This window comes from Perca flavescens, chromosome 5, assembly GCF_004354835.1.
Source record: "Perca flavescens isolate YP-PL-M2 chromosome 5, PFLA_1.0, whole genome shotgun sequence".
Lineage (NCBI taxonomy): Eukaryota > Metazoa > Chordata > Actinopteri > Perciformes > Percidae > Perca > Perca flavescens.
In genome coordinates this window covers 25,825,472-25,837,853 of record NC_041335.1, presented here as the reverse complement: position 1 = coordinate 25,837,853, position 12,382 = coordinate 25,825,472, and the positions used below count along the sequence as shown (strand labels likewise).

The window sequence follows — 12,382 nt, the reverse complement described above, 5'->3', positions numbered from 1 at the left end:
CAAACAGAAAAATCATTTGACTTTTTTTTTTTTCCTGGAGGTCAAATAAATGAAAACTAAACTGGTATTTTAGAGGAATTATGCCATGTGTGCAACAAACAAATATAAGTTGAGCTTAAATAGGCTGAGAGATAAATCAGACATATTTAGGATGTGTTCAGGGCTTCTTTTTATTACAGTTGCTCCTGTTTTTCTCTTTTGGTAAAAAGAAAAGAAAAATGGGGGTAAAACAGGACACCTGGATTTGGAAGCGTCATTGGATGGTTCATCTTTTTTTGATCACAAAATAAATGTTGGTCTTTTCTGAATGCATCACTGCCAATGAGAAGGAAGTTAGATATCCAGACAGCTTGCTAAAGGTGCTCTCAGTTTGGATGTGTGTTTTCAGACATCATTTTTGTCATCTTCTGTATGCTGGCTATCTAATATTTGAACATAAGACTCCTTAAATAGTGATCATCTGTAAAGAGTCTCTTGGTTGTGTTTTGTTCTTGTCTTTGTAAGTGTTATGATCTGTCACACACACAAGTGCTATGTAAAAAAACAGGCAACTATTTGCTGGTTTCAATTTGATTTTATCTTTTCTGTCTTTGTCTTCAACCAAGTGGTAAAGATGTAGGTTCTGATGAGTTTTCCTAGCTGTCTGAGAGTTTCTTGGGACTCCCAGTTTTCTTTAAATCACCTGAAAACAGCTTCCTCTGGAGGTCCACCAAGTCCTCAAAGAACCATTCACTGGTTGGCCCTGGATCAGGATCAATTATTACAACAATTAGTGAAGGATCCACTATTGATCTACTTATTGGTCTGTCTATGTACCAAAATGATTTTGTCTTTTTCTGTGCTTGACAGTCCCTGTGACCATAAAACATTTAACAAGCTTTGTTAACCATGATCATGAAATTATTACAATGTGATCACATTATTGAGAAGAAACTAAAAAGTGAAGATCTCAACAAAACAAGCTAATTATCAGATCACAAATGAGTTTCCTCATTATCCTGAAAATAATATGTTCTCTGTGGCTTACAAATGTCAGAGCGCCAGGTCAAACAGCTATTGTGCTGCTAGTGTGACATCAAAGGTCCCATTGCATGAAAATTTCACTATATGAGTTTTTTTTTTTAACATTAATATGAGTTCCCCCAACCTGCCTATGGCCCCCTAGTGGCTAGAAATGGCGATAGGTGTAAACCGAGCCCTGGGTATCCTGCTCTGCCTTTGAGAAAATGAAAGCTCAGACGGGCCGATCTGGAATCATTTCCTTATGAGGTCATAAGGGGAAAGGTCACCTCTGGAATCTTACTCCTTATGAGGTCATAAGGGGAAAGGTTACCTCCCCTTTCTCTGCTTTACCCCGCCCAGAGAATTTGGCCCACCCATGAGAGAGAGACATTGTGTCTTTCAAAAGAGCAAAGTGGCAGTTGGTCAAGGCCACACCCCCACCCTCCACTTTGCCCGCCCCTCTCTCCTCCTCAATAGCTACAGACACAGAAATGGCAAATCCTAAGGAAAGCACATTGTGGGACTGGCTCTAGTGGCTGTAATTCTGCACCAAGGCTGAATTTCGGGAAAGAGACTTCAGATACAGTATTAGGGGACCACTAAGGTCTATATAAAAGCATCCAAAGAGCACCATGTCATGGGACCTTTAAAAGGCACTTCAGCAGGGCAGAAATGTCAAATAGGGCAGAAAGTGGCAAGCCATTGACGCCATGGGTCATCATTTTTTCATGTTTTGCTTTCTTGTAAAAATTAAAAAAAATTGCATCTGTGAAATGTATATAAATAGTTTTAGTAAGGCTAATCTATCACTGATTAATGCTTTATAGCATTAATAAGGTGGAGAGTCAGTGGTTATCCATTCATTTATCCGTCCATAGTTACAACTTGTAAACCTTATAAAGCCATCTAACCTCTTTAAAGTGTGCCTTCTTAAAATCTTAAAATAATTACTTCATTACCACATTTATCTATTTTTCATTCAAATATATCACAAACTAACTACAGCAGTAGAGTAGTAACTGTTAAATAGGTATGGCCTCTCCAGCCTACAGTAGAACCCTGACATTAGTAGGATAGTCTCGCTTTGCCGGACCTTCCTCCACAGCGCTGCGAAGGAGGGTCCACACAGCATTCTGGGATGGGAGAAAAACGTGCTCTGGTTTATTGGCATTTCTTTATACCAATCACAACTGTCATGGGTGGCATGAGCCGCTGCAAAAATGCCTCGGGAAGGAACTTGTTTTAGTGGAACATTTACAGTACGTTGTAAGGTTGTATTAGTCATGTGAGAGAAAACTCAGATTGGACAGATAGTATAGCTAGCTGTCTCAATCTACCCTGCAGAGATCTGAAGAGCAGTTAACCATAGTCCTCATAAATCCACCCGAGTTTAAAATTCCAACACAAAGAAAGTGGAAGGAAAGGACATTGGCGAAAAGACCCGGAAGTGGAACGTCGAGAATATAGACTAGTCGAAGGATGTGTTCCTAATCATGAGTTTGCTTGCTAGTTGTGTGGAAGGAGAGCAATAAGGGATTTATATGTGTTTATGAATGTAACGTGTAGTTGTCTGTTTACCAGTCTGGGGAAACTGTTCAGGGAGCGTCCTCAGTGGGTCACAGATCTGCTGTGTGGTTAAAGCCTGCACACCCAGGATGTGTGGATGCATCTCGTGCTCTCCTACTATAGAGCAGACCGAGTCAGAGGGCAGCATCAGATGTGCAAGGATGACAGGATTTGAGGATGGTACACTGGGCTGCAGTTGTCCCTCCTGAGAGGAGGCCACTCCAGTGATAGGGGCAAGAACAGGTACGGAGGCAGGTAAGCTTTCCCTTAGGTGATCCCGCCTTTTAAACTGACACTTGGACAACTGCCTGATGTTTTCAGGGAGGAAGGCTCTTGATCTAAAAGTCCCATTAGTGTTAGAAGTGCCTGTCCCTGTGTTCTGTAGGGTGGAGCTGATGTTTCGTGGGTCAATAGTTGGTGATTTCCTGTTAGCCAAAGCCTTCAATAACTGAGAAATCTGAAAGAAGTAGCAGAGACAGGTAGCAGAGAGGGAGTTTCACAGAAAACTGACACAGAGCTGAAATATTTATGAAGATTCTGCCAAACACATCATCCTTCACAGTGACTTTTCTACCACAATTCATACAAGATATGAATCCAGTGGGTAGTTATCCATTTACACTCGTGTTTTTTTAGTCAACACATGGTCTTATTTTCTTTCTATACATACGAACTTTTAGCACAAATTGTCAAAATAAAATCACAAGAATGAAAAATGACATAATCAAGGGGAGGCAACTTACATTTTCCATTGTCAAAACAAACATAAGGCCCATCCGTTTAGGTTTAAAACTGTAATTTGCTCAACACCAATAAATGTAAAGCTGCGATTATCAATATTTTTATATTAGCAGCGGATCAAAAGACGTGTAACGTAAAAGGGGTCACTCCTAGTTACAAATCCACAGAGAATGATCACCTGACTCTGCAGTTCCCCTCAGCTCAACAAAGCTTTTTACCATCTTTCAGCTCATTGTTTTGGCTTTCCGGCTTCAGCTTTACTGTCTCACCTTTTTACCAGCGAAGTTTCTGAAAGCATCTGTTTTCAACGCAAAAGTTCTGGTAACCCCCACATACACTGCGCCAGCACTAAAACGGCAGACAAAGTTAGTGAACATAGTGAAGCTTTTAGCTGCTAGATAGAGCTAGATATTTTCCTCATGAGTTTGGGGAGACCAATAATATTACTCAGTTGCTGCTGTAAATAGGTTAACGGTTTGCTAACATGTTTGTCTTCACACCTTTGGGTAATAACATGTCAGCGTTGTATTTACAGCTTGTTCTGTTGTCTCATAGTCATTGAGCAGTTTTGATGTGCATTTTAATTTCAATTATTAGTTTTAAATTGTTTAAGATAACTATAGCTACTATAAAAGTCATGTGTCCCTTTGGGATATCATCTTTTACACAGCATTCAAAATCAACTTTATTTCAGAGTGAAAATGTGGCAAATTTGTTCTGAGTTATTTGTAACAATAAATACTGTATGTATCATTTTTCAATACCTTAAGCCCATAAGACTCTCTGTCAGAATCTCCATCCTTGTTTTGATTGTCCATGACCCCAAAGGACCCTAAATAAAAAGATAAATAAATCACAGTGCCCATTTCAGTAATGTGAAAACCCTACAATATGGATTATTTAAATACATCTTTTAAAATGCATTTACCTCCTTCTGCCTGCACAAATCGAAGTCAACAGAAAAGTAGCGATGACAGTTCAACCTGAACTCAATGATGCAACAGCAAATCCATCTGGTTCTGACAATTATGCCATCACCATGACAACTGAGACGACGATTCTAATGACAACTGAGCCATCTCCATGACAACTGGTCTAAGTTTGTCATTTCAGTTATGATGCAACAACCACCCTGGCACAAATCCTACAGTCCATTTTCAAAAACATAAAAAAGTGGCCACACAATTTCGTATTACTATATTCAGCCATTTATTATTTCATATGTACACAGACATATTGCACAGTACAAACACAAAGTCCTGGCTTTGATCAAGAAAAAAAAAATACCCAACATAAACGCCATGTACTCATAAGTGAGGAATACATGTTTTGTGCGTTACTTTTTTTGTGCGCTTGCGTGGTTCAAGGGAGATATACATTCTTTATATTTACACACCGAGATAAATATACATTTTACAAACTAATAAAGCAGTTACAAGACACTCAAACTCTTCTATTTTTGCATACTGCTGGGTGCAGGACACTGGGTGATAGCACACCGTCTTACAGTGTGTTTATCAACAGCTGATGTTGGTTTATGGATTTTGGTGGATAGATTCAAACTTAAATAACAGAATACTTAACAGTATCAAGCTTTATCCTGGTAGCTTGTCCAACTTAAACCTGAACAACTCTTCAGTGAGCATGTTCCTAGGCCATGTTGTACCATTTCTTACTGCATACAAGTCATGGTGAAATTTGACTTAATTTCTAAAAATAATGTGCATGTCTGTGTAAAATGGCAGCCACTCACCAAATTAAAAAACCTCTTGCTTTTGAGGTCCTTCTAAAGTTATTTAGATACATGGTTCGCGTATACAAAAGCAGTTGCCAAGATCAGAGGTATCGGAACTTAAAATCAACATGATGAGATGGTTTCAACTACGCAGACTATTAAAAACTTCCTCTAAGCATGAATTTGCATACTTGGGCTTCACAAGTGCATGTACGCGAGTGGTCTGCAGTAAGAGCAGTGGTAGGAACGCAGGCACGTCCATATTGCAAAGATTTCCTCATGTTCGTCTTCCTCGTCAACATTCAGTCTCTCGGTCTTTACGGATGGGACAGGGTTTGGAGCAGGGAGGTTGAGGGAGGACGGACGGAGGCTCCATGATGCTCACATGTTGAAGCTTTCCCCACAGCCACATGTGCCCTTTATGTTGGGATTGTTGAAGACAAATTCACTGGACAGTTTAGACTCCACAAAGTCCATCTCAGTTCCCAGAAGGGTCAGCTGAGCCTTCTTCGCTATGAACACCCTCACGCCTGCAAGAGAGTCACAGTAGAGCGGTCACTACTCCCGAGTTCTCCTAACCTTGGTGTCAATACTCAGCCAGAATGTTATGTTGCAAACTGTGAAACAGCCCTTAAACTCCACCAAAAAAATATATATAATAGTTTTATTAAAGCCACTATGTGGAGAAATTGAACATTTCTATCTTTAGCACCCCCGTGTGGTAGTATCAAAAAAGGTTGCTGTGGCAGACAGCAATGCATGCTGTAAATCATTCTCAAAAAAGGGTATTCATTTATTATTATTTTTCCCCCCCCTTTCTCCTTGTCTCCCTATCCCAAACATTCAAATTAATTTTCCTACCAGGAAAGCACAGAAATAAGACATAGCTTACCATCCTGCAGCACTTCCTCATCAGATGTGTCTTTATCCTTGGTGTAGTCCAGCGTGTAAGTCAGTCCATTACAGCCACGTGTTCGTACTCCAACCTTCAAACCGATCTATGAAGAGCCAGACATTACAATTCATTGTCACTGGGAACTATGGGCAAATATGGACATGGATGTTACTGTTCAACAGGGAAGTATAGGAACTACAGTGAAACTAAAGTCTGCTGCTATAAGGGGCCAGAGTAATGGCTGACTGATGAACGGGTCCAATGTGGGTTGAATGTGCATTTGCAGGTCCAGGTTATACGTCTGCTGTATTGTCACATCTCTCGCCCGCATCCAGGCGCCGTCTCACTCCCTCTTCCTGTCCTTGCACTTCTCATAGAACTGAAGTTTGTACATCAAGTGACGTGTTTTTTTTTTTTTTGCGCTGTAGCATTACCAGCAGACACACTGGATGTTAGCATACAAGATGTTACATTATTCTCCTGCCTCTAGATATTACTAAAGATTTTCTTTAGTAGTTCAAGAAATCGGTTGCCTAAAAACAGATGTAATGTTAGCAAAGGAAGGACAAAAGGTGATTGTGCAGCATTATTTTTTTCCCTAAAATATTGGGTTAAGATGACATGTTCTTATATATATATATATATTGATAAAAGTTTACTTTTTAATAACCCAAAGCAGGATTAATTGTTTTGATGAGAAAAACCTAATTTATTGAAAAGTTAAAACTCAAAACAACACTGCGTGATTTAGAGCAGCACTGTCTGTTTGATGACACAATGTTTTAAGGTTGTATCAGTCACTCACATATTCCGGCTTGCTCTGCAACAGCAACCTGATCTTGTTCACAGCTGCTGGAGTCTAAAGAAAACACAACAGAAAATAAAAAGGTTATATGCTGGTCCTGGATTCAGATGGAAGCTATGCATTTTGGCAAAATTGTGACTGTTTACAACACACGGAGCAAAAAATAATGCCAATAGAGAAAAAGACTATGGTGCTTTGCCCACTGGGAGAAGTTTGTGTTGCAGGGGCTGGTGTTGCTTTTGTCAACGAAAATTAAATATCGTCGTCAACGAATCTTTATCACGTGACAACGAGACGAGACGTGAACGCTGGTCATGGGACGATGACTATAATTAAATGTAGAATGCAATATTGTTGACGAACAGAAACGAGACTAAATGCGGTTTACAAAATGAAAACTATGCTAAAATGTCTCTTCATTTTTGTTGACCATAACGAGACGAGACAAAATGTTACGTCATTTGTTTTGTCTCGTTTAGTCGCGTTATTATTATTTTGCAGTATTTCTGTTTCCTGTGTCTCACTTCAGGGGCTGCATCAGGTCGCACTGCGCAGACGCAGGCGACGTCACTTCCTCAAGCCCCATGCGTGGCATTATTTACAAGATGCAGCTGCGGTGAGTTAGCATAAATGACAACAAACTAAATGAATAGTCTAACACAGAGAAAGGGGCCAATGGCCGGCCAGCCGGGGTTCGTCTTTGCGAGAAAAAGAAGAAACGACATTACATAGAAATGGAAAAGAAAACTGAATGTGTTGGAGAAATGCGGCCCCAAAAAAAAAAAAAAAAAAAAAAAAAAAAAAAAAAAGAAAACACACACCACGTCAAGACGTTAACGTAATGTTACTTTCTATTTTAGAAAGCTCATGCCAAATCATAAGGCTGTGGTTAATGGGTCTCATTTTAACGTTAACTTTAAACATTAGCCACTGGAGCTGAAAACAACTGAGACAAACGTGCGTGCGTGCGTGCGTGCGTGCGTGATAGTTTGTGTGAGAGTGTAAAGTGGGTTCTTAGTTCCTACCTGACTGACTCCATGTGTAACCTACTAAGCATTCCTTGTTAAATGGTAAAATAAATGTAAATTCAAACCAGTTTTTTTTAAATGGGTTTGGCTAAAAGAAAATTTTGGTTTCGTCTATACTAGGTACTTCTACTATATTGACTGGGTTAAATAGAATTGCATTACTATAAAAAGAGACTAAAATACAATTTTCATTGACTAAAACTAGATAAAATGTCATTCGTTTTCGTTGATTAAAACTAGACGAAAATAGTCATGGATAATTCTGACTAAAATGCTCAGACTTTTAGTCAACTGAAATTTAAGACTAAAAGAGTATGAACGTGACTAAAACTAATAAAAACTAAAATGACAGCTTGACACAAAGACCAGAATAAAACTAAAATTAAAACATGCTGCCAAAAACAACACTAACAGGGGCTAACACTTGAAAGAAGCAATTACCTACAGTATAAAGATTGAACCTGCACTCCTGTAGCTTCTGCTGTTATTGAGTGGATGAAGGTGCAGAAAAGAGCACAGTGTTTGGGCTCTCACATGGAGGCATTTGGGAGACTGAGGTGAACCACATTATCCACATGGTGTTAATCCCTTAAAGCCGGTGCGTTCCTCTGTATTTGTGCAGCTACTGATGCCAAATGTTCAGTTCATCCTAACTGTGTCACAGCCTGGAGTTGTTTCATGACTACACTGTCAACCAAGTGTAAATGGTGAATCTCCTTAATCTCTAAAAAAAAAATGTAATGTTTTACTTGTTGGCCCTTGGAATGTACAGTTAATAGAAATACAAGTACTACAAGTATTTTGTACTGGATCTTCAATTCTTATTTCTATTATCTTAATTTATAAAAAAGGTATGATGGCTATTCTGCAGTTTAATATGAACTATTATATGAAGGTTGGGCTGGGCAATATATCAATATAGGAGAACAGACATCGTCTTTAATTTTGGATATCGTCTTTTCCTGGTTTTAAAGGCTGCATTACAGTAAAGTTATGTAATTTTCTGAATTTACCAGACTAACTAGCAGTTTTATTTTTTACTTTTACCCACTTAGTCATTATATCCACATTATTATCATCTATCTAAAATCTCATTGTGAAAATATTTTGTGAAAGCACTAATACTCAACCCTACAATATCACCACAATATTGACATTGATGTATTTGGTCAAGAGTATGTGATATTTGACTTATGTTTATAATTATCCTTAGTCCGTGACAAGAAAGTAACTACAGCAGGACCCTTTAATGACACATCATCTGCTGTTGCCTCCGCCTCGAGGGACTTCCAACATACTTCAGCGCACTCTTTATCATCTCGGACCACCATACACACACATTATCTTGCAACAGCACCCTTAGCAGAGCTCGTCAGGCTGATATTCACCAACAGAACAAGTTTATCCCGCCCATAGTAACAATACCATGACTCTGCACTGACAGCTTGCCACAGTGAGACTACTTTACCACTAACTGATTCTTTTCTGGTACATTTTCCTCTATTAGACAGCTAAAAGAAAATTTGGGAAGTGATGGTGACATGCAACGGATGTCTCAGTACAATAAATGCGACGACATCACAGATTGAGACGTGACAAATTAAAAGGAAAAAAAACAACACAACGTTTTCTATTAGGTGTTGAACCACAACAAGCCTCCATAATCACCAACTAGTGTTAAGATCTGGTAACTGGATGGCTGGAAGGCTCTTCTCAGTTTTCTTCTTCATTTCATCTGATCAATCAAATACACCTAGAGCTGTCAAAACTAGCCACAAATGACCTCTGTAATGTGTTCTTGTGTCTCCATTTTAAATTGTTATGTTCTTTTTTAAATCTGAAACCATGTTAACTGTGCTGCTACCGGCCTGGGCCCCGGACGCGCTTGAAAAAGATTTTTAATCTCAATGAGTCTTATTCCTGGTTAAATAAAAACAACTATACTTGAGTATACATGTACAATCATCAGTCCTGCATATTACAGTTCTTCCCTCATAAATTAAGACCATTTTAACTTGTGTACGGTTTTCAAAATTGTAATAGACGGTTAACTTGGTTAACCGCTGTACGGCTTGACACGGTTGTCTGTATTTTTTTATATGCAGTTAACGGTCGTTATTAAGGAACAGAGCGGTCGATGGAACATTACCAAACAAGCCTAGCAACGTGCCTTCACTAGGAGTAACATCTAGCTAGTTCAGCCCAGGACAATTAGAACCTTACGGCTTTGTGCATATCAGCTGATACAAGCTCATCAACACGATGAAATGTGACGGGAAAGCTCCGTAAAAGTAGGAACCGAGTTGTAATACGTGTAACGTTCAAGTCCCAGATGATTAACGTTAGCTAGCTTAGCTAACTTTGGGTCACGTAACGTTAACGCTACATAAGGGCCGATGGTCGTTCACACCTAACTTTCCGAATAAACATGTTCTAAAGGACAGAGAAGTGTTTTATGTGAGTTTATAACCACAGCTTATGACTTACCAGTGTCAGTGCGGCTCTTGTTGACAGTATCTTTCTTTTGCTGACGGCTCGGACGGTCGCTCGCACCATGGAGGCAGACATGTTGCTTCAGTTGAAATCACAACATTGAATTGCGCACGCGTGTGAGAAAATAGGCAACCACCCTAAATACTGTTCAATGATTGGCTAATATCACGACGGATGGGCGCGACAGCCAATGGGCTCACGGATAAAAACCTACAAAGATGCGTATCAGTTCCTGTTGCGTAACCCAGTTGTTGCCAAACTTTTTCCACATGAAAGAAGACTAAACTGACACAAATTAGACCATGGAACCCCATTTGATAATATTTTGTCCCAGGGTCCACCATCTGATAAGATTTTAGCTTTTAGATATTGTATTACAATGTGTATGAAACTCATGACCAAATAGTCATACATTCCGTCATTGTTTTACTTATAAATGGATGTATAGTCAAACTAAATAATTCCCATTTTTGCTGGGGACCCCCTGACCCCACTTTAAAAACCACTGGTGTGACCTACTTGTAATAATACTCTTAAACCTTACAATAATTAATATATGCTTCTGTAATAACTGTTCATTTAATTCTTGTCATATATATACAGTACAGGCCAAAAGTTTGGACACACCTTCTCATTCAATGCGTTTCCTTTTTATTTTCATGACTATTTACATTGTAGATTCTCACTGAAGGCATCAAAACTATGAATGAACACATATGGAATTATGTACTTAACAAAAAAGTGTTAAATAACTGAAAACATGTCTTATATTTTAGATTCTTCAAAGTAGCCACCCTTTGCTTTTTTATTAATAACGGGAAAAAATTCCACTAATTAACCCTGACAAAGCACACCTGTGAAGTGAAAACCATTTCAGGTGACTACCTCACGAAGCTCATTGAGAGAACACCAAGGGTTTGCAGAGTTATCAAAAAAAGCAAAGGGTGGCTACTTTGAAGAATCTAAAATATAAGACATGTTTTCAGTTATTTCACACTTTTTTGTTAAGTACATAATTCCATATGTGTTCATTCATAGTTTTGATGCCTTCAGGGAGAATCTACAATGTAAATAATCATGAAAATAAAGAAACACATTGAATGAGAAGGTGTGTCCAAACTTTTGGCCTGTACTGTATATATATATATATATATAAAAGCACTTTCAACTACATCAGTCAGCTTTGCTGGCAAACCAAGGTCAATAAAGAACTTTCACGCTCCACTGCACTAGATTATGTGGGCCATACAGGTCTTATTGTAAAGATAAAAAAAAAAAAAAAAAAAACATGACACCCAGTGACCAGGGGCCTGTTTCACAAAAGCAGAATATATAAATCCAGGATAACTGATAAAGCGAGGCTTGACCTAGTCTAATCTGTGCAGCCTGGCTTGGTGCGTTTCACGAAGGCCAAGCCAGGCTGAGGAGGAGCGACTAGGTCGAGCCAGGCTGAACTAATTCAGATAGATGCGCGTCCACGGCTTTCCTCAAAAGGCCGCCAGGTCGATCACAGATTTACTGATGCCTAAATGGAGAATACGCATTGTTCATACCATCCAGCAGTGTTATTTTCTTTTTATTCAAATAATGTGTTTCACGTAATCATACTTCAACAAGAAGCTGCTGCTCACTCTGTATAAAGTATGAACAATGCGTATTCTCCATTTAGGCATCAGTAAATCTGTGATCGACCTCGCGGTCTTTTGAGGAAAGCCGTGGACGCGCATCTATCTGAATTAGTTCAGCCTGGCTCGACCTAGTCGCTCCTCCTCAGCCTGGCTTGGCCTTCGTGAAACGCACCAAGCCAGGCTGCACAGATTAGACTAGGTCAAGCCTCGCTTTATCAGTTATCCTGGATTTATATATTCTGCTTTTGTGAAACAGGCCCCAGGATAGAAATCATTACTTGTGTAAACACACACAGCGAGTTCAGTTTCTTATAAAATACTATAGTACAGTTGTTAAATTTGCTGGCTACTGTATTGGCTAAAATGTATTAAGCAAAGACAAAGAGGGGAATAAACTCTAAATAGTTACCCATAATTTCAGCATTGTCAGGTTTATTACAGGAGTCGCCCATCACTGATAACTAATACGTTGTATGAATGCACCAACAG

The 12,382-nt window shown here is 39.1% G+C and overlaps 2 protein-coding genes across 2 annotated transcripts; both read right to left on the bottom strand.

Moving 5' to 3' along the window:
- Positions 1-564: 564 nt before the first annotated feature.
- Positions 565-4,319, bottom strand: LOC114556364 (uncharacterized). The gene is made up of 5 exons (XM_028579276.1): positions 4,238-4,319; positions 4,074-4,141; positions 3,579-3,657; positions 2,581-3,025; positions 565-742 (listed from the first exon to the last, which is right to left on the bottom strand). The coding sequence occupies exons 2-5, from the start codon at positions 4,106-4,108 to the stop codon at positions 636-638; spliced, it is 666 nt and encodes a 221-aa protein (XP_028435077.1). The 5' UTR covers positions 4,109-4,141; positions 4,238-4,319; the 3' UTR covers positions 565-635.
- A 180-nt stretch (positions 4,320-4,499) lies between these two features.
- On the bottom strand, positions 4,500-10,385 carry isca1 (iron-sulfur cluster assembly 1). The gene is made up of 4 exons (XM_028578437.1): positions 10,260-10,385; positions 6,745-6,798; positions 5,937-6,042; positions 4,500-5,574 (listed from the first exon to the last, which is right to left on the bottom strand). The coding sequence occupies exons 1-4, from the start codon at positions 10,338-10,340 to the stop codon at positions 5,426-5,428; spliced, it is 390 nt and encodes a 129-aa protein (XP_028434238.1). The 5' UTR covers positions 10,341-10,385; the 3' UTR covers positions 4,500-5,425.
- Positions 10,386-12,382: the final 1,997 nt, after the last annotated feature.